Source organism: Aplysia californica, unplaced genomic scaffold (genome assembly GCF_000002075.1).
Source record: "Aplysia californica isolate F4 #8 unplaced genomic scaffold, AplCal3.0 scaffold00224, whole genome shotgun sequence".
In the NCBI taxonomy this organism is placed as follows: domain Eukaryota; kingdom Metazoa; phylum Mollusca; class Gastropoda; order Aplysiida; family Aplysiidae; genus Aplysia; species Aplysia californica.
Window position 1 is genome coordinate 242,203 of NW_004797494.1, and position 24,678 is coordinate 266,880.

General features: G+C 42.0%; 1 protein-coding gene across 1 annotated transcript; it reads left to right on the plus strand.

The window, feature by feature from the left end:
- Positions 1-1,426: 1,426 nt before the first annotated feature.
- LOC101846429 lies at positions 1,427-22,057 on the plus strand. The gene is made up of 9 exons (XM_005099740.3): positions 1,427-1,595; positions 3,712-3,822; positions 13,062-13,272; positions 14,259-14,550; positions 15,427-15,734; positions 16,579-16,809; positions 18,277-18,466; positions 19,234-19,563; positions 19,853-22,057. The coding sequence occupies exons 2-9, from the start codon at positions 3,717-3,719 to the stop codon at positions 21,785-21,787; spliced, it is 3,603 nt and encodes a 1,200-aa protein (XP_005099797.1). The 5' UTR covers positions 1,427-1,595; positions 3,712-3,716; the 3' UTR covers positions 21,788-22,057.
- The last annotated feature ends 2,621 nt before the right edge of the window (positions 22,058-24,678 follow it).

The window sequence follows — 24,678 nt, forward strand, 5'->3', positions numbered from 1 at the left end:
GACAGACAGACAGAGACAGAGACAGAGACAGAGACAGAGACAGAGACAGACAGACAGAGACAGAGACAGACAGACAGACAGACAGACAGAGACAGGGAGGAAGAGGAGGAAGAGGATCTGTAGTGTAGGAGGAGAGAGTGGTATAATGGAACTGCTACACTAAATCCTCGTCCAGTTTGTACGTTTGTTAACTTGCATACGCTCGTTTCGTTAGCTTCTCGCTCCTTCACAATATGTTGTAAGCCTATGTCGTCTTGAAACCTGATACCTGGTGATACTCTTGAGTCTGTACTTTCGCAAAGCAGAACATTTTAATGACTGCAGTGTGTGTACGAGCTTGTGCAATGAACACAAACTCAACCTCCCACACACAAAATCACACACACACACACACACACACACACACACACACACACACACACACACACACACACACACACACACACACACACACACACACACACACACACAAACAAACACACACACACACGCGGATCATAGCTACGTTACACCTCCGGGGGCCCGAGAACAAGCTAACGGACGTCGAGCGCGGAGGTTTACAAAATTACTAATTGGACGAGCTGATTTACGAGTTCCATAGGACTAGGAATTCTTTATTGTCGCGGGTTTGAGTATTTTTTCCTCGTATTTTTTTTTTTCGCATGTAAACAAAATAATTAGGCCTGCTGAATGATGGTACGCCATGCATGTTCAGGGCAGGGTTACAACAACACTTACAATTTGGCGAGACTGGTATGCGATTTTCAAAAGTATAAGACTTTCATTTCGTTATTGTCACACCAGAGAGTCTGTACTAGAGTAGGCTACCAGGTCCCTGGTTACACACAATTTATTACTATTAAATAATTTTGTGAAACGCTTCCGAACAGCATACAGAAGCCGCGTTTGTTGTTGAATCCTGACATCATCGACCCGTGAAGAGAAAAGAACGGACAGCGAAACTAGGGCATGCACTCAGGCAAGACCAATTTATTCTAGGCCTATTGACAAATCAATTATGGATTCACCCATAATAATTGTTGCAAAGAAGGTGTGTGTGTGTGTGTGTGTGTGTGTGTGTGTGTGTGTGTGTGTGTGTGAGTGTGTGTGTGTGTGTGTGTGTGTGTGTGTGTGTGAGAGAGAGAGAGAGATAGATAGAGAGAGAGAGAGAGAGAGAGAGAGAGAGAGTAGAGAGACAGACAGACAGACAGCACACAGACAGACAGACAGACAGAGGGAGGGAAATGCAAATTTTTATCTTTTAGAGAGGGGAATTGCACCCATTTTCGTTTTTGGGTTGCACTTCTCTGGTTGCAGTTGCACATTGTACGTGCACTGAAAAAAAATAAAAATCTAGAACAAGATCAAGACAAATGACCTTGTGGAAAACCTCAGATTATTCTTGGGCATCTGATTCGTCTAACCCGCACATGCGCACAAGCTTCTCTATTCGTCTAGCCTATCAATGGCGGCTTGCGGTCGGAGAGAAGACAAAACTGGGACACCGATTCTATTTATTCGCATTCACAAGTGAAGTCGCCCAGGTGGTCAGTGATCATAGTGTCCCAGTTCCTTTCTTTGGTTAGCTGGCGAAGGTAAAATTGCTGATTAATGCTATGCTGTGATCGGAAATGTAATGTTTTCGGTCGTTTGTTTTTGTTTTTGATGTCATGATAGTCTCTATTGTTAACATAAAAAAACGAACATTGCCACCAAGTAGACTCTAGGCCTAGCTAGACTAGGCTTGCCTTTATTATTGCCTAGCCTACAATCTACTCCTGTCTCTCTTGGAACGTTGGCAAATCTGATGGGTGTGACGACGTTTACTGGATTTGTGCAATCGTGTAACAAATAAACAATAGATCTAAGAAATCTAGATTACTAGCCTATGCCCTGCCCTATTTGGAATCCACTCGAGGAGGGACTTGTTGATTTGATGACTAGATTTCTAGGTCTAGCCTCCTGTCCTAAGCCTATGGCTAAGGCCAGGGCAAAAAAAAGGCAAAATAGGCCCCCTGATGAAAAAATTGTGTTCCTTCTTCTAGAATCTAGATCTATCAGCACTATCATATAAAGGCCACCTCTATTCTCACCCGGGGTGAGAATAGTGCAGGCGGGTCTTGTGGCTATTCTCACCCGGTGCGCGTGTCAACAAATTTTGCGTTTACCCTGCCCTGTGATAACAGAAAAATTGTAGAATTCTGTGCTGTGAACAAAAGTTCCATTACAACTGTACTTGTAGCCTACTAAAAGCGTACAATTTTGTCTGTGGGCAGGGGAGTGAGAGAGAGAACAAAAATGGCGACCCGCGTAGTTCGGCTCGATTCGAAAAGTTAAATAGCCGTAGCATCTTTGTAGACAACCAAATTAATTTACTTTTGTGTTTTAACATCATTTTTTAACTTTGTTTTGGTCAATTTGATCGTCCACACCGATAGACAGTATTCAGAAAGAGACAGAGAGAGAGAGAAGAGGGGAGGAGTAGATCTTGCGAGAACTTCCGGGCGGGTGAGAATAGCCACTTTCATCATATTATATAATATAGGTTTGCTAGTTTTGAATATATATTAACTCATTTTGTGACGGTTTTCAATTTTTCTCATTTTTAGATTTATTACCAAAAAAGGGTCTCGGCGTAGTGGGTTTACCCCCCTCGGAGATAGAGACTTTACTTTAAAAATTCATTACCCTTATATAAATGCCTGGGAGATAGAGACTTAATTCATTACCCTTATATAAATAAATGATGTATGTTAATTTATATGATGTTTGTTTTGAACAACAGCATCACATCAGAATGCATAATGAAGCGCTGCTCCACAAAACAAACATGGTGGGCCCCTGCCCTATGTGATCTAAATATATTCACAACAAGGTAGTTTTTATAAAAGTCAGAAAATAAAAACTCTAAGCAGTAGTCAAGCGGTGTTTCTGGTAAGGCCACCTCTATTCTCACCCGGAGTGAGAATAGTGCAGGCGAGTCTTGTGGCTATTCTCACCCGGTGCGCGTTCACCAAATTTTGCGTTCACCCTAAACCACAGAATTCTACACTGTGATTATAACAGAAAAATTGTAGAATTCTGTGCTGTGAACAAACGTTCCATTACAATTGTAGCCTACTAAAAGCGTACAATTTTGTCTGTGGGCAGTGGAGAGAGAGAGAGAACAAAACAAAATGGCGACCCGCGTAGTTCGGCTCGATTTGGAAAGTTAAATAGCCGTAGCATCTTTGGTAATGTAGACAACCAAATTTATTTACTTTTGTGTTTTGACATCATTTTTTAACTTTGTTTTGGTCAATTTGATCGTCCACACCGATAGACAGTATTCAGAAAGAGACAGAGAGAGAGAGAAGAGGGGAGGAGTTGATCTTGCGAGAACTTCCGGGCGGGTGAGAATAGCCACTTTCTATTTATGGTACATGATATTAGTTACAGTGCAGAATTACGGAAAACAAAAAGCTACACCTATTAATTAACATTACATGGTATAGTGCATTTTCTTCCCTGTGTGGTGCATGGATCATTGCTTACCCACCTAGACTGTGATAGAACCCAGGTAAAGCCGTACAGTTCCAACAGTTCCAAAACCCATTTTTGTGGAAAGAATTGGGGCATTGTGTAACATTTATAAATACGTTGTTGTAACATTCATGCTAATTATTTTATTTTTTAATTAATTAATTTGTTTGTTTGTTTCGTCTTTGATAGGCTTCATGATGAGTCGCCTTATTTCACTGATGCGCTGCTTGCGCCCCTTGAGATGTCGAACAGAACTCAGTACTCAGAGACTTTCAAGGCTATCTGTCTACAGCACAGCGGGTAAGGATGCTGGATTTATCTTGCTGAGACGCAGGAAAAATATAGCAGAGAAATCTCAATTTCTGTTCTCTTGGTCTTTAGGCTACTATTTAGATTCAATATTTGTTATTTTTTTCCCGGTATTCATACAGCTATTCAAAGAGTGGTAGAGCCATTTTTGTATTCTGTCTGATTTTTACAGAGAATGCATTGTTGTCTCTTTTTTTCCCAATGCATTGTAAAGTTAGAGAATTAGAGCCTTTTATAATTTCTAAAATCATTGAGTTAAATACAGATACTTAATAATTACAAGATGAAGTGATGAGTGGAGTCAGGTTAACAATTCTTTATCTTTTTGGTTGATTAAAAAATCTGCTCAGAAAAAAAAAAAATATGCGGGTCAGATATATCTTTTAGGATATATAAAGATATATAAAGATCGGCACTATTTCTCCGAACGTTCGGAGAAATAGTCACTTCGTATCTTTTAAGCTTTAATACTTTTTACTTTACACTATATGTGGAAGTCTGGGACACTACTCCTACTACTAAAAATCAGTTATTACTTATATCCATATTATATTTATACTCTGTCTCAACATTTTAATCTTCTGCTGAGTTGACTTCTCCCTCACAGTTAAATATAGCTGTGAGGTCACTGGGTATGCTACACATTCATGACCTCATTGTCCCAACTGTAAGCCACCCACCTGTTACATCATCAAGATAGATAGGCGTATTCTCTTAGTCAACTTGTCAAAAACCCCGTGCCTTGACCCTTGTGATAAGACCGAGACAGGCGACCGCAGATAAGTGGGCCAGTAGTAGTAGTGTGTATGGTACAGGTACGAGAAGCTATGGAGTCTGAAACAACGGAAATTCCCAGATGAGATAAGAGCTTGACAAACATTCCAGCTAGAGGAGCGTGGGTCTAAATGTGTAAGAAAAAAAATTTCCCCTCCAAGCCGTCGTGCCATGATGACGGTTGAATGGAAAAACAATGCCAGCACTGTTAAGTCTTGCACCGTCTTTACTAAGCTTGACATGTTGCATATTTTTGCCGAAATTACATTGTAGATACTGATAGGAGTTTTTAAACTCAGTATAGGGCAGTTATCTCTACTTTAAAAAAAAAAGAAGAAATTGGTGGAGTGCTATAACATCTTCCCCATTTCCATATAAACATGTCTCTGCTCTCACCGTCTCAACTATGCTTGACGTGTTGCATATTTTTACCGAAATTACATTGCAGATACATATATTTACTGATAGAAGAAGTTGTTAATCCCAGTATATGGCAGTTATCTCTACTTTAAAAAAAAGAAAGAAATTGGTGGAGTGCTACAACATCTTCCCCATTTCCCTATATATAAATATGTCCCTGAAACCTGCTTGCACCGTCTCAACTAAGCTTGACTTGTTGCATATTTTTATAATTTTTGCCGAAATTACATTGTAGATACATGATTTACTGATAAAAGAAGTTGTAAAACCCAGTATATGGCAGTTATCTCTACTTTAAAAAAAAGGGAGAAATTGTTGGAGTGCTACATCTTCCCCATTTAATAATAATAAATAATAATAATAAATAGCATTTGTATAGCACATATCCCCACTCAACAGCAAGCTCTATGCGCTTTACATTATATTTTTACCCCAGCAGACCATAGTACACTCCAAAACATTCTCAGCTTCCTGGGAAGCATACAGTGCAAGCAGCTGGTTAAGCGCTCAAACACTAACAAACTGACAAGATCTTTCGCTGTCTTTAGCCAGGTACCCATTCCCACCTGGGTGAAGTGAGGAGTTATATAAATATGTCCCCGAAACCTTCTTGCACCGTCTCAACTAAGCTTGACGTGTTGCATATTTTTGGCGAAATTACATTGCAGATACATGATTTACAGATAGAAGAAGTTGTTAAACCCAGTATGGCAGTTTTCTCTACTTTTAAAAAAAGGAAAAAATTGGTGTAGTGCTACATCTTCCCCATTTTCCTATGTCGCTGAAACCTGGACACTGACAAAGAAAAAAGGACACAAAATATGTGTCGCAACGTGGCGGTGGAATCAGGCACTTGTCAATTCTTGGGTATCATCTGAAAGATTTTTCATTTCCCTTTCTTCTAATGAAATAAATATCCATCTACCTTGATGAGAAGTCAAAATATTTTCGATTGAAGGAGATGAGGTTGCCTTGTTTCAGTTTCAGAGCTGAAATTAACGAAAAAATGGCTGCCAGAGTTTGGTAACATCAATAGCTAAAGAGTCCTTAATAACTGACAAATGACATATTTTATGTCTTTAATAAATGTTATTCAGTAAAATTCACATGAAATGTGTTTTTGTATGGTCATAAAAGGGGTTGAGCCAAAAAAATAGAAATTCAATAAAATCTTCCAAACTGGCAAAAAAATGCCCTTTTCTCTGATTTCGCTATTTTGACGAGCGCCTGATTTCTCCACGCTGCCTCACATATCTGCATTTGAGATGTAGTGCTACCACAGATGTGCCAGAATTAGCTGGAAAGCAAAAAGAATAAGCAATAACAAGACAAACCATGTTAAACAAAATGAAAAGTAGAAAAATCCAATACTTTGGTCATATAAATTTTAAATGTTACCCACCAGACCATTATGAAGGAAGTACTCGGAAACAAGATACAGGGCCCATGGACATTGCATAAAGGAATTCAAAATTTTGCTTGTTTGTATTGTTTCTATGGAGTAGATATTTATCTGCTCATGAAGTAAGGCCTCAGTGTTTTTTTATTTTGATTAATGTCCCCTCCCCCCCCCAATTTTTCTTAAAGTTACATTTTCCCTGTTAGTGTTGTATTTCACAAATATTATGGCTTTGCACAATACCCTTCTGTCTTCCATCTGGGGTGGGCATCTTGTGACTGGTCGTCTTAATATATGAAGAATTTTGGATGCTTGTCGTTAATGCGAGAGGAAATAATGTATGACAGGTATTCATGGGTTATTGTCGTACGGCTACGATAGTAAAACACGACGTACGGATAGGGTTATAATATCAAGATTTTATTGTGAAATGGGACATCTTCGGGTACTTTGCTGTCTGAGACGGAAGAGAGATGACGAGTGTATTGCGTCTCAAATGGTCTCAAATGTAATGGATTGTCTCTTTGTGAGGTTCCACACTGCTCATAACCATAACACCTTCAATGCTTTAATAAACAGAGGGTTTGAATTGTTACCAGCTGTCAATGCGGTGAAATTATTGCCGACTGAGAGATATTTAACGGAAATTTAACTTACCCCGTTTCAGGAAGAATGTCATGAAGGTTCGCTGACCCTTGCTTTGTCTTTGGTTGTCTTTTTAAGTTTCAGTAAGAGTTTTACGGCACTTGCAACACAATAAGGTCATATAAAGGCGAAAGATTAGAGGTGTTACAAAAGAGTAAGAGACACAAAAAAGAAGGGGGAGAGAAGGACGATAGATGTGTGATAGGAAAGAAGAAGCAAACCACACGAGAGCACCTACCAACCATTCACCCACATCCTTGGTTGTATTTCATAAGGGTCGGGTTGACTTGAGAAAGACGACCTCATTTCGCCCACAGACATAGCAGGACAGTGCAGCTGTCACATGCAGAGGAGGAAGAGAGTTTGATTAACTGTGGTACTAATAGTTATTATACAGAACAGTTTGTTTAGTTTTAGTAGAGGTTTTATGGGGCTCGCAACTGTTCTGCATAAGTTCATATGAGTGCCAAAGGGTGGATGTCAACAGAGAAGTCTTTACAGGGAATCAGACTTACTCTGCTCACCTCTCTAGCTTCACAGCACAAAAAGTCTGCTTAGACTATCAAGGCACCCCAGAAATAGCGGGTCACAAGAGTGAGACAAACATACAAAAGAAGTTGAGGAAAAGGATGATAGTAAGGATTAGGGAAGAAAAAGCAGTTGCTCCTTGTTGCTTGTTGCAGTTCAGGCACAGTTATGAGCCTGACATTAATGAATCCGCCCATTTACAATTGCAGTTCTACTGTGCGTAAGAACATGGTTAAAATAATGTCCCCCCCCCCCCTTTGGGAATGGCCTAAAGACACTTCAGTCAGTAGCAACCCCCTCCCCCCCACCGGTTTTAATTTGAAATGAGAGAGTCATTTTTCTCTTCCTTTCTTGAATGTATATACTTAAATTAAATGTGTTATTCTTAATTAAGACAGGAATGTGGGTGGTTGGAGGGTGCTCTGGTGTGGTTTGCTCCTTCTTTCTTATCAAACATCTATCGTCCTGATCTCTCCTTCTTTTTTTGTGTTTGTTATTCTCTTGTAACACCTCTATTCTCTGGCACTTATATGACTTAATTGTGTTGCAAGTGCCGTAAAACTCTTACCAAAAAAAGAAGGCAAAAAAAAGACAAAAAAAGACAGGAATTAAAGTGTTCTGACTCCTCAATGGCCAACACTTGTCAAATATCAAGTTACATTTATTATAAAGACAAGCAACAGCCTCTATCTAAATTTGCATTTTTTTTTTTCGGCCTACAAACTGCAAGTCATGATAAGTAGTGGAGATAACCAGAGAGTAGTGTTATTTCAACTGTGGTGGTGATTATAAAGACTAGGATTCTCTTTATTGCTTTTGAATTTTAGAAAAAATATTAAACATTGAGATCAGAGTTTTTTTATATTTTTTTTATTTTCTGTCTGAGAGATGTTAACTTAATCGTGATGAACTTTGCTAATTGCTTTGTGAATTGTCTACTTAATAGAGAGAGAGATTATAAATTAGCTGTCTGCTTCCTGCTTCTTAATCTTCCTTCCCACCCCATAAAAGTGTCTGGTGACCTTGCAAGCTTTCCCTCAGCTGGACTGGAAATTTCCAAACATTAGTTATCATGATGGGCGCTTCTTTTCGGACTTGAGATAAGAAACTGGAGATTGTTTGAATGTGCTGCGTCCTGTTCAAAGAACATGTTTGCACTGTTCAAATAAATGTTTGAAAAAGGGCCCTGTACAATGAGTATTGCATAACTTGGGAGTTTGACTGGATGAAGACGATGAACTTTTTAAAAACTGTGCTTTGGAGGGCATGAGCAAATAGTCTGTGCCTCCCTGAAATGAGAGTTTGTGTCACTTTTTACAGAGTCTTTAGGTCTTTAATTAAACAATAAGTATCTCTGTTTTTCTTTTAGTAAGGTTTTACGGCGCTTGCAGCTGCATAAGTTCATATGAGCGCCACAATTATAAGTTTATCTACCATCATGTCAATAACATTCAAGTCATTTACCAACTAGTAGAAACAAGAGCTCTGCAAATTATTGGGTGCTTTTTATTTAATAATAATAGATAGCATTTGTATAGCGCAAATCCCCGCTCAATAGCAAGCTCTATGCGCTTCACAATCTATTCTATTACCCCCGCAGACCTGAGAACATTCTGAAACAAACCCAGCTTTTTATTTAACAGGGGAAAAAGGTTTTAAGCGGGCACTGAGAGAGCAATTTGATTGGGATAGAATGGAATGTTGCTGGGATGCCAATCAATTTATGTTCCTCTAGATAAAGCCTGTTATGTGTAACATTATCTGGAAAAAAAAGAGTTTCGTAAATTTCCTCATTCAGTTTTATTTTACTGATAAGGATTAAATGTGTTGCAACTGTTAAACTATTAACAGCCGACTATTTGTTATACATGTAGAAACTTCATTTTGAAGTTGTATTTTTTATTTTCCGAACCGTTGCAGATTCTGTGTATGGAATGAGTGAGGCAGCGTGATCAAATCAGGTGCTCGTCAAAATAACGAAATCAGAGAAACAGGCATTTTCCCGCCAGTTTGGAAATTTTTATCAAATTCTTATTTTTTGGCTCTACCTCTTTTATGTCCAATAAAATTACATTTCCATGTGAATTTTACTGAAAAACATTGATTACTTATGTCATTTTTCTGTTTTCAAGGACTCTAAATCTATTCGAGTTACCAAACTGTGACGGCCATTTTCTTGCAAATTTCACCCCTGAAACCAGGTGACCTCTCTTACTTCAATCTCAAATATCTTGAGTTCTATTCAAGATAAATGGATATTTATTTCGTTGCAAGCAAGGCAAATCAATCAGCTTTCAGATGATACCTGTAACTCCACAGGCCCAAAAATTGACGAGCGCCTGTTTCCAACACGCCGTGACACATTTGTTCCTTCTTTCCTGTCAAAGATCTGGCATCCTTTTAACTTCTCCTTCACTTTCCATGCTATTCTTTTGGAAATGCGTCTAGTTTTCAGCACTTATATGACCTATTTGTGTTGCGAAGGCCGTAAAATTATTACGATTATATATTTTTTTGAAAGCTGGGCACTCAAGTTTATTTTCCTTCTCCTTCTGTACGTTTTCAATTTAGCTATTGTTCTGTTCTATTTTTGACAAAACAGCTATGTTAGTTTTTTTGTTTTTAGTAGAGGTTTTATGACGCTCGCAACTGCATACGGTCATATGAGTGCCAAGGGGTGGGTGTCAACAGAGAAGTCCTTACAGGGAATCAGGCTTACTCTGCACACCTCTCTAGCTTCAACAGCACAAAGTCTGCTTCAACTATCAAGGTGCCCCAGAAATAACGGGTCACAAGAGTGTGACAAACATACAAAAGTGGTAGAGGAAAAATAACCATAGTAAGGATTAGGAAAGAAAAAGCAACAGTTCCCTGTTGCAGTTCAGGCTCAGTTATGAACATGACATTGATGAATCAGCCCATTTTCTATTACAGTTCTACTGTGCATAATATAAGAACTCGAGATTTTAATGTCCCCCAATGAGAATGGCCTGAAGACACTTCAGTCAGTAGCACCGCGCCAGGAGGTTATAGCTATGTAATCATAATGACCTCGTAAGTTCTTTAAAAATTAATATAATATCATAATTTAGCATCAATCTCACATAGGTGATGGGTTTTGTTTAATTTTGTTCCTTTTTTTTGGTATGTTTCTCTCTTGTAACACCTCCGTTCTTCGGCACTTATATGACCTTATTGTGTTTCAAGTGCCGTAAAACACTTACTAAAACTAATTTTGAGCAGTCACCTTCAAACTGTGTTTTTTTTTTTTTTGTACATGTATAAACCTAGCGGAATACTAATAATGTTTTTGGGGAAGATACTTGTCAGCCTCAGTTCGGACACAGATTTTTTTCGCCCCCTCCTGCCCACCCAGCGGTAACAGGTACCTGACTTCGAGTTGGGGAAGTAAAGGCGGCGTGGAAAGGAACTGGCCACCCTATCGCAATATGCCGAAGGCCCAGGAAGTTGCCTCACTAACAAGACAATCCCCAATCTGTCCCTGTGGTTTTATGCACCCCGCATAATTTAGCCAAATTTGATCATTTTATGCATGATTTTTGATTATTTTCCTTTATCATTCTTTGTTAAAATTATCAAAATGGCATAATTCACATTTTTAGGCTTAGTTTGCATAATTTCAGAATTTTTCTTGCTTAAAACGACAGGGACAGCCCAATGCCTGGATCGGATGCGGGAACAACTTTACTTGTCAGCCATAGTGACTTCATAATTGTGTGCTATTGTTGCAGTGTTAATTTGTACCAGGTGTTCCAAAAAACATGGCTGCCATAGAATCAACACTAAAACAGAAACCCATGAAAATGCAGTCACAAAATTTCTCTCACTAGTGGAAAATTTATGCACACTGAATTAAATTAACATTTGAAGCATGGAACGCAGTGCAATTTTTAGCACTTACTTTTTTTATCATGTATTCAATAAGTCATCTGTTAGGCCTCATTCACACATGCAGTTCATTGATCGACAAACTGTAGGATATCGAAAGAATGGCGGGCATCCTCTCAACTTCACTGTAAAACTGAGCCTGGAAACGAGAAATCCATCTCGATATCGAAGGGTTGTCAGTCCAGCCTCCAGAAATCTGGCAATGCCAGATATTTGTCGGCCGGCAAACTGAAGGCATGACGGCGAGGGAGTGCATTCTTCGATGTTGCCCCAGGCAGAGTTGAAAATGCATTCCAAAATTTTCCTAAATATTGGTCAAATAAAAAAAATCAGCGACCCAAAGTTAGTAAAAATCTTGCAGATGACACAATTTAATGCCGGATTACCAAGTTTATTTTTTTGGGGTGTGTTTTGTCAAGGACTGACACTTGCGATGGAAAAAAAAAACTCTACGTCTAAATGGAACTTCTCCCGTCGACAAACTTTCAGTTCAACGGTGACCCAGATCTTGCGTCTGTCGGTTAAACTGTCAGTTTGTCGATGATTGAACTGTCAGTGTAAAGGGACCCTTACAGGGAAAGCATTCTTTTGTGCGAAAAAGCTAGATTTTTAAATCTCTCGATAACTCTTGGTTGAATGTGCCAGACATGGTTTAATACAACGTCCCTATGATCGCATAGATTTTCTCAATTTTGTCCACAAGTCAGGGCCATGGGGTGCCCAAACCTGAGCAGAATGTTTGCTGATGATTTTCTCGCCAGAAATGATCTTCAATCCGCTGAAGAACCCTCACTGTTGTATTTGGGGTGGAGTCATCTTACCGGAACCACTGATTTTGTCTGTCAGTTCCACAGAAGGGCCCTAAAGATTTTCGCAGTTTTGAAAACATTTCTAAGTCCCATTCAACTGTGACATACCCCCCAGGGCAGTGCCACTGACTGAAGTGTCGTTACGCTATTCCCAAAGGGGGGATATTAACATGTTCTTATGCTCAGCAGAATTGTAAATGGCCTGATTTATCTATGTCATGCTCATACTGTGCCGGAACAACATATGGGCAACTGCTGCGCTTTTTCTTTCATCATCCTTACTATGGTCATTTTTTCCTCTACTTCTTTTGTATCTTTGTCACTCTCTTGTGACCTGCTATTTTGGGGGTGCCTTGATAGTCGAAGCAGACTTTGTGCTGTTGAAGCTAGAGAGGTGAGCCGAGTAAGCCTGATTCCCTGTAAGGACTTCTATGTTGACATCCACCCCTTGGCGCTCATATGACCGTATGCAGTTGCGAGTGCCGTAATCTTCTTGTTCTCCTATAGCTGCTCCACAATGCACTTTTTGCTTGCACACATCTGATAAAAACCTGTAAATTTTTTGCCATATCGACAGGCCGAAGGGCTAGAGCCCAGATGGACTCTGGATTGGAAAAGGAAAAGTAATGTAAAGAAAGCTTGCTCACATCTGCTTCATACTGTTCTTTTTGTTCTCTCGCACCCCTCCACAATGTTCTTTTCGTTCTCTAGCACCCCTCCATAATGTTCTTTTTGTTCTCTCACAGCTGCTCCGTACAAAGTGTTCCAGCGACCAAAGTCCACGGCTGCGGAGGAGGACAGTTCGAGGAGGAACTTCTTGTTTGAGACGAGAGGCTGTTCCAGGCACCGTCAGTCCTCCCAGCAGGAGAAAGCCGAGCTGGTCATCTTCGACAAGGATGGCACCCTCATCTGCTTCCACTCCATGTGGTCCTCGTGGGCTGTCAGGGTCACTGAGAGGTAAAGTACCGTAAACATTCTTCTTGGATCACTCTTGTTTTGTTTGTTTTAGTAGAGGTTTCACGGCTCTCGTAATTGCATAAGGTTATGTGAGCGCCAAGGGTGGATGTCAACAAAGATGTCATCATCATCAATGCCTTCCATCCCTGGCAGGGTATAGGCCACATACAAGCTCCTTCTATTTATCTCTGTCCTGGGCCACCTTTCCGAGTGAGCTTCATCTTTCTCGTGTCCCTTTCCTCGCATCTCCATATATCATCGCAAAAAACCCCCCGCAACAACCCCAAAACAATCCAGTGGGTGGTTGGTGGGTACCCTGGTGTGGTTTGCTCCTTCTTTCCTATAAAAAAACTATCGTCGCTATCTCCCCTCCTTTTTTTTGTGTTTGTTACTCTCTTGTAACACCGCTAACCTTCGGCACTTACATGACCTTATTGTGTTTCAAGTGCCGGGAAACTCTTACTAAAACTTTAAAAATCCAACCCCACAAGAATCCAAAATTTAAAAAAAAACCAAAACAACCTCTCTTACTAAAACTACCTCCCTCCTTTTTTTTGTGTGTTTGTTACTCTTGTAAAACCTCTAACCTTCGGCTCTTTTATGACCTTATTGGTTTGCCGTAAAACTCTTACAAAAACTAAAACGATTCCCCCCCCCCCCCCCCCCCCAAAAAAAAATCCAAAATTAAAAAAGAAACCGAACAAACCTCTCTTACTGAAACTACCTTCTACTTTTTACCAGGGGTGTAAATCTTCCGGATTTTTCCGTTTTTTCCAGCCGACTTGCCATTAGGGATCCATCTTTTAACAAAAATCTACTATAAACAATACATATTATATATACTAAATAGTGATTATTTGTTGTAATAGAGGGAAAGAAACATATAATTTAGTCTCACTGTATTCTTATTTCAGTCTGTGCGCGTGCGCCGTATATTTTCCGGCTTTTTTTTCAAAACCTCTTTACATCCCTGTTTTCCACTCCAGCATCGCTCGTCACGTGGGTCTGGACATTGAGGACAAGCTGTACGAGACGCTGGGGGTGTGTGCCCTGTCCAAGCGCGTGTTCCCCGGCCTGCTGGCAGAGATGACTTCTCCGATCATCCAGGAAGAGCTGGTCAAGGTGCTGGTGGCCGAGGGCGTGCCCGCGGAGAAGGCCCGTAAAGCCGTCGTGGACAGCTGGGTGGAGGGAGACAGCGGGAAAGAGAAGAGTGCCGTGCAGTCCATCCACCCGGATCTGATCTCGCTCTTCAAGATTCTCAAGGCTAATGATGTGAAGGTAAGCTGGTTGATGAGAAGTTTCACCAGCATTAAATCGTCTATGTTAGATATACATATGTGAGGCATCGTGGTAAAATCAGGCGCTCGTCAGAAGAATGAAATCCGAGAAATCGGCACTTTTCAGCCAGTTTGGAAATTTAAAAAATATTTTTGTTTATTGGCTCAACACCTTGTATGTTCTTTCAAAAACACTTTCATGTATGGATTTTTATTTTAAAAATGTTGATTAAAGGCACACAAAATGTAAATTTGCAGTTTCCAAGGACTCTTTAGCTATGGAAGTCACCAAGCTTTTGCGGCCATTTTTTCGCTATTTTTACTTCTGAAACCAGGTGACCCCCACCTCTTTCAATCAAACATCTCGACTTCTATTCATAATAAATGGATATTTTTTTCATCAAAAGCAAGGCAAATGAACAACCTTTAAGATGATACCAATAACTCCAAATGCCCACAAATTGACGAGCGCCTGACTTCACCGCCTCTTGACATATATATGTGCTTTTCTTTACACTATTTGACCAGGAGCATAAAAAGTTCGTTTATGACAGTTCTTACGAGATGAGATATAGTTCTATTACAAGACGATCCCATTTCTTAAATTTTCTGTGGGTGGTTGGCGGGTGCTCTGGTGTGGTTTGCTTCTTCTTTCCTATCAAACATCTATCGTCCTTATCTTTCCTCCTTCTTTGTGTTTGTTACTCTTTTGTAACACCTCTAATATTCAGCACTTATATGACCTTATGTAGTTGCGAGCGCTGTAAAACCTCTACTGAAACTAAAACTCGAATCTTCGGCTCTTGGTATATGACCTTATTGTGTTGCAAGTGCCGTAAAACGTGTACTAAAACATTAAATTTTCATCCACTTTCAGATCGCCATCTGCACGGCTGACAACCGGCGTGGAACCATGAACACGCTGCGCCACCTGGGGCTCACGCCGTACATCGACATGGTCGTCTGCGGCAACGACCCCAACACGCAGGCCAAGCCCAACCCCCACAACGCCTGGAAGATCTGCGGGGAGCTGGGCGTGGACCCAGAGAAGACCGTCATGGTTGGGGACACCAAGGCCGACATGGGCATGGGACACTCCGCCAAGCTGGGCTGGGTGATCGGGGTGCTCAGCGGAGTCGGGGACACGGAGGAACTTTTGCCGGAGGCCAACTACGTTATTGACAAGTGAGTACCGTATTTTTATAATCTTATTCGACAAAACACAGCTGATTAAAAACCTGTAAAGTCTTTGCCGTATCGACAGGCCGAAGGGCTAGAACTCAAATGGCCCCTGGATCGAAAAAGGAAAGTAAAAGTGAAAGTTATAAATAACCTTGGTAGGTTTAGGCCGAAGAGCTAGAATGACCCAGATGCCTGACTGCTGGATCGGAAAAGTAAAGTGTAACGTTGGTAGGGAGTACGGTCAGAATTGTCTTTTAAAAAAATTCTTTTAATAACAGTGAAAACAGTTCGTAACAAAAAGTGAGCTCAAGAAGATATCACTTATAGGACCAAATTGTGTTGCAAGTGCTTTAGAACTTTTATTAAAATGAACTTGTAAAAATTCATTTTTGCTTTTAGTGTTGCAGACCTACCTCTTTTGATCACACTTCTTAATTTGTATTTTAAGTTTAAATTGTGGGTGGTTGGCGGGTGCTCTTGTGTGGTTTGCTTCTTCTTTCCTATCAAACATCTATCGTCTTTATGTCCCCTCCTTCTTTTTATGTTTGTTACTCTCTTGTACACCTCTAATCTTCGGCACTTATATGACCTTATCGTGTTGCGAGTGCTGTAGAACACTTACTAAAACATAAGTTTAAATTGTGTTATTCTGTAAGCCTTTGCTCTTTTTCTTTGTTTGTTTTGGTAAGTGTTTTACGGCACTCGCATAGGCCGGCGGGACTCACCAAACATTTTCAATTTGTTGGAAATTTTTGAATTTTGCCCAGATGGCAGCCGAAGCCTACTCTTATCGATTTTGGACCACCAAGCTTTGCTCTTCAAAGATTATTGTTGTTTTTGCTTCCAGTGTGAAAGACCTGCTTCCCCTGATCATGCCCTACGATGACTGGGTCAACTACTACACGTACTCCTCTCACGAGCGCGTGCTGAGGGAGCCTGTTGACCTTGACCCTGTTCCGAAAGAGGAGACGCAGGACTTTAGCATGGACAATTACGACGTGGTCATCTTCGATCTGAACGGCACGCTGGTGTGCACACACCACAAGTACATACAGTGGCTGGAGAAATTGACCAGCAGGTAGGTAGCTCCTTTGTGAAGTGAAATGTGTCAGAACGTGGTGGAATCAGGCGCTCGTCAATTTCTGGGCATGTGGTGTTATTTGGTCGCTTTTAAGGACAAGCGGGCTAACCCAGATTTCATGGGTTTCCAGAAATCTTGACCTACACCAAAAGCATTGCCCTACCTATAGGAGAAGTTTGGTTTAATTGGTTTGTACATTTGTTTGGTTATAGAGAAAACTCTCCTTGTCTTTTAAAGAAATTGAACAAGGGGCAAAAACTTTTATTTTCGCTTTTCTGAAAACAGCATTTTTCGGGATGGCCCCCTTGTGCTTAAAAGCGACCATTTGTACCATCTGAGAGCTGATTTATTTGCCTTGCTTCCAATGAAATAAATATTCATCTATCTTGAATAGAACTGAAGATATTGAAAGAAATCAGGTCGCTTGATTTCAGTGGTGAAATTAGCAGGAAGATGGCCGCCAAAGTACAGTAACTCCAATAGCTAGAGTCCTTGGAATCAGAAAAATGACATATTTCTTTAGTAAAATTCACATGGAAATGTATTTTTATTTGGACATAAAAGAGGTTGAGCTAAAAGATAAAAATACGATAAAAATTTCCAAAGTGGAAAAAATGTCTGTTTCTCCAATTTTTTTATTTTGAGCACCTGATATCACCTTGCTGCCTCATAAATGATATTGGGTTTTACACCCCAATCAACACTATTAGGTTATTTAAGAGGCGGGACCTCCGAGTTTAACGTCTATCTCCGAGGGAGCCGAGCCAAGTGGGAAATCATGTAAAGTGCCTTTCCCAAGGACACAACGTCGGGCCGAGCTGAGGCTCGAACCCCCGAACCTGCAATCAGATGATTACGAGTACGGTAGCCTAACCACTAGGCCACCGACGCCGCTAGTCCCTCCAGCTTGGAATTTTGAGTTTTAGAAATTTTGTTTGGCATGGGTGTTGGCATATATATGTATCGTCCTTATCTCGCCTCTTTCTTTTGATTGTTACTCTCTTGTAACACCTCTAATCTTCGGCACTTACATGGCCTTATTGTGTTGCAAGTGCCGTAAAACATTTACTAAAACTAAAAGCTTCTTTAAAAAAAAAATTAAATAAATTACACTTTAATTTGTTCCAGAAGGGCACTTTGGTTTACAATGGCAAACATACGTACACATACATTATACATACATAATTATAAATATGTACATCCATAAATAGATGCACAAATTATACATACATAAGTACACAATATTACACAAATACAGAACCGTTTACAACCATGCCACTGTCGGTCGCCACTGTGCAGCACCCTGTATTTTGAGCTAAGGTTGTCGTGTCTTGCTCAAGGACACACGCCAGTGACCACCCATCTGATCCCCGTGTCACTGACACTTGCTTGGCTTTACTTGAGTCTAAACTCACCACTGTACTTTGATGACGCTGAGAAAATGTTTTGACTTGCTATTCCCAGGCTAGAAGTGAAGACCGGCATGGACCTGGGTCCTCTGATCTACAAGCACCTGGGGGTGTCCAGGGACTCGAAGAAAGTTCAGAACGGCTTGCTGGGAACTGGCGCTCACATACAACTGAAGGAGGCTCTGGTCCAGCTCCTGAGGCAGGAAGGATTCCATTACGAGGAAGCCATCATAACCATCAATCAGGTTTGATTAGTATTATTATTATGTGAGTGGTTGGCGGGTGCTCTGGTGTGTGGTTTGCTCCTTCTTTGCTATCGAACATCTATCGTCTTTATCTCCCCTCCTTCTTTTTTGTGTTTGTTACTTTCTTGTAACTCCTCTAATCTTCTGGCGCTCATATGATCTTATGCAGTTGCAAGTTCCGTAAAACGCTTACTTGAGTGTTGTTGGAAACCAATTCTTATTAATGATTAATAACACCAGTAAACAGAGTGTGTGACTTTTAGAATATTATCTCTCAATTATGTACATTGAAGTTTGTATGATGAATTATTATCACTGGTTGTATCTTTTATCCCAGGGGTGCTGTCTTTTTTTACTATTCATTCATCCAGTACCAGATCTGTGACAGTCATCGACGAGTGGATGGTTGGCGGGTGCTTTGGTGTGGTTTGCTCCTTCTTTCCTATCAAACATCTATCTTCCTTATCTCTCTTTCTTCTTTTTTATGTTTGTTACTCTCTTGAAACACCTTCTGGTGCTCGTATGACCTTATGCAGTTGCGAGCGCCGTAATACCTCTGGTAAAACTAAACTAAAAACTTTCTCTGTAGGTGGTTGGCGGGTGCTCTGCTTCTTCTTCACTATCGAATGTCTATCGTCCTTATCTCCCCTTCTTCTTTTTTATGTTTGTTGCGAGGGCCGTAAAAACCTCTACTAAAACAAACATTTTGTCATTTCTGTCTTTCTGTTACTTCGAGTAAACCTTCTCTTTGACTCCCCTCCCCCCAGGCGTGGCAGGACTGCGAGGACGCCATCAAGAGTGCCACCATCGTCCCGCTGGACAAGGACACCCAGCGGCTGTTCCACACGCTCAAGGAGAACGGCGTCAAGATCGCCATCAACACAACCGAGTCCCGCGAGACGGCCCTCAACGACCTCAAGGCCATGGGGCTCACCCCATACGTGGACATGATGGTGTGCGGAGACGACCCGATGTCGCGGCAGAAGTCTGACCCACACAACGCGCTGCTGATCTGCGAGGAGATGGGTACGAGCACGGAGAGAGCTGTGGTGGTCGGAGACACCATGGAGGACATCAGCATGGGACTCAAGGCCAAGGTGAGCGTCTGTGGCTGTGCGTTTTATACATCATACATGATGGTTTTCCGTGGATCCGCGTGTGAAAGTTGTGCACGTCAAAGATTCCTTGGTTGTCCAAATTCAACAAGAGTAGGCTTCGGCCACCATCCAAGCAAAATTCAAAATTTTCTACCTACTGAAAATGTTATATGTGTCCCGTGCGCTCATATGACCTAATGCAGTTGTGAGCGCCGTAAAACACTTACCAAAAAAAAAGCAAAATAGAAAACTGTGTCACTATTTGAACAACTCTTTTCTTACATTTCAGGTTGGCCTTACAATCGGTGTTTTGACCGGTGTTGGTAGTCGCTCTGAGCTGGTGCAGGCTGACCACATTGTACCGAGCGTCAGCGAAATTCTGCTCCACATGAAGGGTGGAGAAGACGGTGATGGTGGTGTCGACAACAGAACCGGATCCTCTGCGACTTCGAGCGTCCCCCCTTCAGGAAGACGACTGTTCTCCACCAGCTCGGCCAGCGGTCCCTCTGCGACGTCGCGCCGATCGTTCAGCACGACGTCGCGGGTCCCCGCGCAGGAGACGATGAAGAGCAGGTATGATTACGTAATTGTGGGTGCAGGCTCGGCGGGCTGTGTGTTAGCCAACAGGTTGACGGAGGACGGACAGAACAAGGTGCTGCTGATTGAGGCGGGGCCCAAAGACAAGACCTGGAAGATCCACATGCCGGCCGCGCTCATGTACAACCTGTGCGACGACCAGTACAACTGGTACTACCACACGGAGCCCGAGAAGTGGATGAACAATCGGGTCATGTACCAGCCCAGAGGGAGGGTGTGGGGGGGAAGCTCCTCGCTCAACGCCATGGTGTACATCCGAGGACATGCCGGTGATTACGACGGGTGGGAGAAACTTGGTGCTGCCGGATGGTCATACGCGGATTGTCTCCCCTACTTCAAGAAGTCTCAGACCCACGAGCTAGGGGAGGATGAGTACCGCGGCGGCGACGGTCCTCTGAAGGTGTCGAGGGGCAAGACGGATCACCCTCTTCACCACGCATTTATAGAAGCGGGACAGCAAGCCGGTTACCCGTTTACCGACGACATGAATGGCTACCAGCAGGAAGGGGTGGGCTGGATGGACATGACCATCTTCGCCGGGATGAGATGGAGCGCTGCCTCCGGCTATCTCCTGCCGGCCTTGCACCGACCCAATCTGGACACAGTCACGAAAACGATGACGAACAGGATTCTCTTCTCGGGCCTGAAGGCCACGGCCGTGGAGGTGGAGCGTGGCGGTCAGGTGGAGACCGTGGAGGCGGAGAAGGAAGTGATCCTGTGTGGCGGGGCGTACAACTCCCCACAGCTCTTGTCTCTGTCGGGTGTCGGCGACGGGGACCTGCTCAAGTCTCTGGACATCCCCGTAGTGCATCATCTCCCCGGCGTAGGCCAGAACCTGCAGGACCACCTGGAGATATACATCCAGCAGACGTGCAAGGAGCCCATCACGCTGTACTCGGCTCAGTGGAAGTTCCCCCACAACATGGTTCGGATTGGTCTCGAGTGGTTCGTACGACAGACGGGCTGGGGAGCCACGGCTCATCTGGAGTCTGGAGGTTTCATCCGCAGCAGGGCTGGTTTGGATCAACCGAACCTCCAGTATCACTTCCTGCCCTCCACGGTCAACGATCACGGGAGAAAGATGGGTTCCTGTCACGCTTACCAAGTGCACATTGGCCCGATGAGGCCAACGTCGCGTGGGTCGGTCACCATCAAATCCAAAGACCCGAGAGAACATCCGAAGATTGTGTTCAACTATCTGAGCACCCAGGAGGATATTGAAGAATTCCGTGCGGGAATCACTCTCACTAGAGAAATCTTTGCACAGAAAGCGTTTGACAAGTATCGAGGTCCCGAACTCGCTCCAGGAGCAGACATCCAGACAGATGAACAAATTGACGCCTTTGCTCGCAGAATGGCCGACAGTGCCTACCACCCATCGTGCACCAACAAAATGGGTTCACCAGACGACCCCATGGCCGTTGTGGACCCCAGCGCCCGGGTGATAGGCCTGGAGGGGCTGCGTGTCGTCGACGCGTCCATCATGCCTCAAGTGGTCAGCGGGAACTTGAACGGACCCACCATAATGGTGGCAGAGAAAGCAGCGGATATCATAAGGGGAAGGAAGCCTTTGCCAAAATCTACAGCTCCAGTGTACAGACCTGCCGATCCCAACAAGCAGCGCTAGTTTGACACACACACGCACACACACATGCTTGTTAATTGAATTTGGAGTTTTCCAAGTTCTTGTCAAAAAAAAAATGTAGATATCTTTTTACTTTATGTGGAATAACATGGATTAACAGCATGAATTGCTGAATGTCAGGGACTTGCATCGTTTGTTGAATTTTGATGCCTTGTTGAAGTACGTGTTCTTGCTTTTGATTTTTTTTGTAGAAGAGCTTTTGATGTAAACTTGAGTGCTGTGTGAATAGATACATATTGTGAACGAGTGAAAAAGAGAAGCCTTTGCTTTTGTGAATGGAAAGTCTGAGAGGCTAATGTTTTTTGTAATTTTCTCTCCAGAGTTATCATGGAGAGATCAAAGAGAAGTGAAATGGTATATTGAATAGATGAAAGAGAAGTGAAATGATTTCTGTTAGTATAAATGTGAATTATATTCAGTGGATAGTGGTACTTTTCATCTTACGAAAGAGAATAGAAATGATATAAATTGAATAGGTAAAAGAGACGTGATATGGTTTCTATTGGTATAAATGTGAATTATATTGAGTGGATTTTGGTACTTCTTGTCTTACGACTTACAGTAATGAAAATTTGTCTGCCCTCTCTGGTTGACGCCTGAATTGTTTACCCCCTCTCACACACAGAGCAGCGTCTGCCTGGCTACTCTTCCAGTCGGCCCAGGTCTGGCGGCGGGAGCCACCGCTCGCTCGAGCGGACCAGCTGTCATGATCGCTCGTGGGTTGGGAATGTCCTTCGCCGGTGATGTAAGCCTCGGGTAAATTTGATCACGGCAACTCTCAGTTCTTCCTCCCTGGCTGCTTGCTGACTGGACTCGCTCCCAGCTTGTCGTCACGGGTTCGGTTGGCCGCCTCATCGTCTGTGTGTACCCAGGTGTCAGTCAGTAGTTGTATAGCCTAGCGCCCGCCTCATATCGTGAATATTTTCTTGTCGTCACTGCTTACTTCCTTTTCACTAACACTGCGTAACTTGGTGAAAGCAAAATTATGAAAATGCAAGCTTGTAGTTTTGAGTTTACTACACCCATCATGAACTTTGGCTAATGATCCGTCTTCTATGGGTTATGTGTCCTGATTTTAAAGCCAAGATTGGTCTTAAATCAGATCTGTGATGAAAAGATCACCGGTGCTGTTGACCTCCTTTTGTGAATTTTAACCAAAGCTTCTCTCATCCTTTGCTGATCTTGACTCTGTATCCAACCTGGTCGTGGAAGACTTGATTGTCTGAGCTGTTTCAGTCCTGCTGAAGTACACAGTGCAATGCCTATTATCTGGAGTGTTTCGTTTCGTCCCTGTTCTCGCGACTTGTTTCCTTTCCCTTTGTTACTACTGCTACATCACTCTGCAAAATAAAAAAAAACTCTTAACAAAGTTATACCAGCATTTGGAGTCGGTAGTTTGCCTCCTCTTTTCTTGTCATTTTCTTCTGCATTGGCTTCAGTTTTTAACTTTTCTGCAGTTTCAGTTTTCTTTTATCAGTTTTCTTGAAGGCTGATATTTGTCTGTGGCTTCTGTTCTATGATTTCCCTCTTTTTTTTCCATCGAAACCACTTGGAAAATTTGTTTGAATCAACTGGGACGCCACCGTGTCTTGCGTGCAGGTCGTCAAAACTAAACAAAAAATTCCTCTGTAATGTTTGAAAAATTTGCTGGTTGAAATCTCAGCGTCGCTGGACTTTTTTACTGGCGGTTTTATTGCTTGTTGTCTTAAAAAAACTTACCCATGTACGCTGTGCTTTGTTCCAATAATTGCATGTTTATTTTTTACACTTTTTCCTCCGCGAGAGCACGTTTGCAGGTTGCAGATCGGCATGCGCTTATGTGTACTGCACATGAGAGCTGTAACAATATATTTTACAGAAGTGTTAGAGAGGATTGCACTCATTTCTTTTGTATCAGTAGAGGTTGTTAGAATTCCGTACAATGTCTCACCATTTGCTTCTGATATTTTTGAAATTGTGATGTTTGTTAACACCAAACTGTATACATTGTTTTGTTACTCATCTGTGATCTGTTAACTTTGTGTTTTTGTTTTTCTCTGGATGTGGGTTACGTTCTCCCTATATCAACTATATCTGACTTTTGGTTTACCGTGTTACTTTTGAAATACTTTGTTTCTATTTGCTCTCATAATGAATGAACATAGCTGCCAACCTATACGTGAAAAAGGTGTTTGATACATTTTTTAAGGTCAGAGTACGGAAGTTTGTTTTCGTGTCGCAAAATATGTATTCTCAGCTTTGAATTTCTAATATTGCTCTTGGTAGTCTTGGCCAATGATCAAGATAAATTGTGAATTTTTAAAACCTGATTTACAAATAATGATGAAATTGAGGCCCGTTAGTCAAGTGGAGTTATGTCTGTTACTATAGAGATAGATGGAGATCTTTACTGAATATTTCTCACATAATTACTGTTGCAGGCCTGGTTTGAATAGCTTGAGTTTAGTTCCTTACTTGAGTTTAGTGAACGTACAAAAATTTGTGTGAAGGGTTTGGAGAGGGTCACTTAGCCAATGCCCACCATCTTGACTCTTGAACCACCATGTGGGCAGAGTCTGGGATTGGGCGGTTGGCGGGTGCTCTGGTGTGGCTTGCTCCTTTTTTCTTATCAAACATCTATCGTCCTTATCTCCCCTCCTTCTTTTTTGTGTATGTTGTGTATGGCCACCCTACCACAATATGCCGAAGGTCCAGGCAGTTGTTTCACTAACAAGGCAATCCCCCAATGTCCGGATCGGATGCGGGAACAACTTTTTACTCTCTTGTAACACATCTATTCTTCGGCAATAATATATGGATAAAGATTTATGAGATGTTTCTGTTTGTTTTGTTCCCTGTCCTCTGAATGAATCATTCTGTTGTATGTGACATTC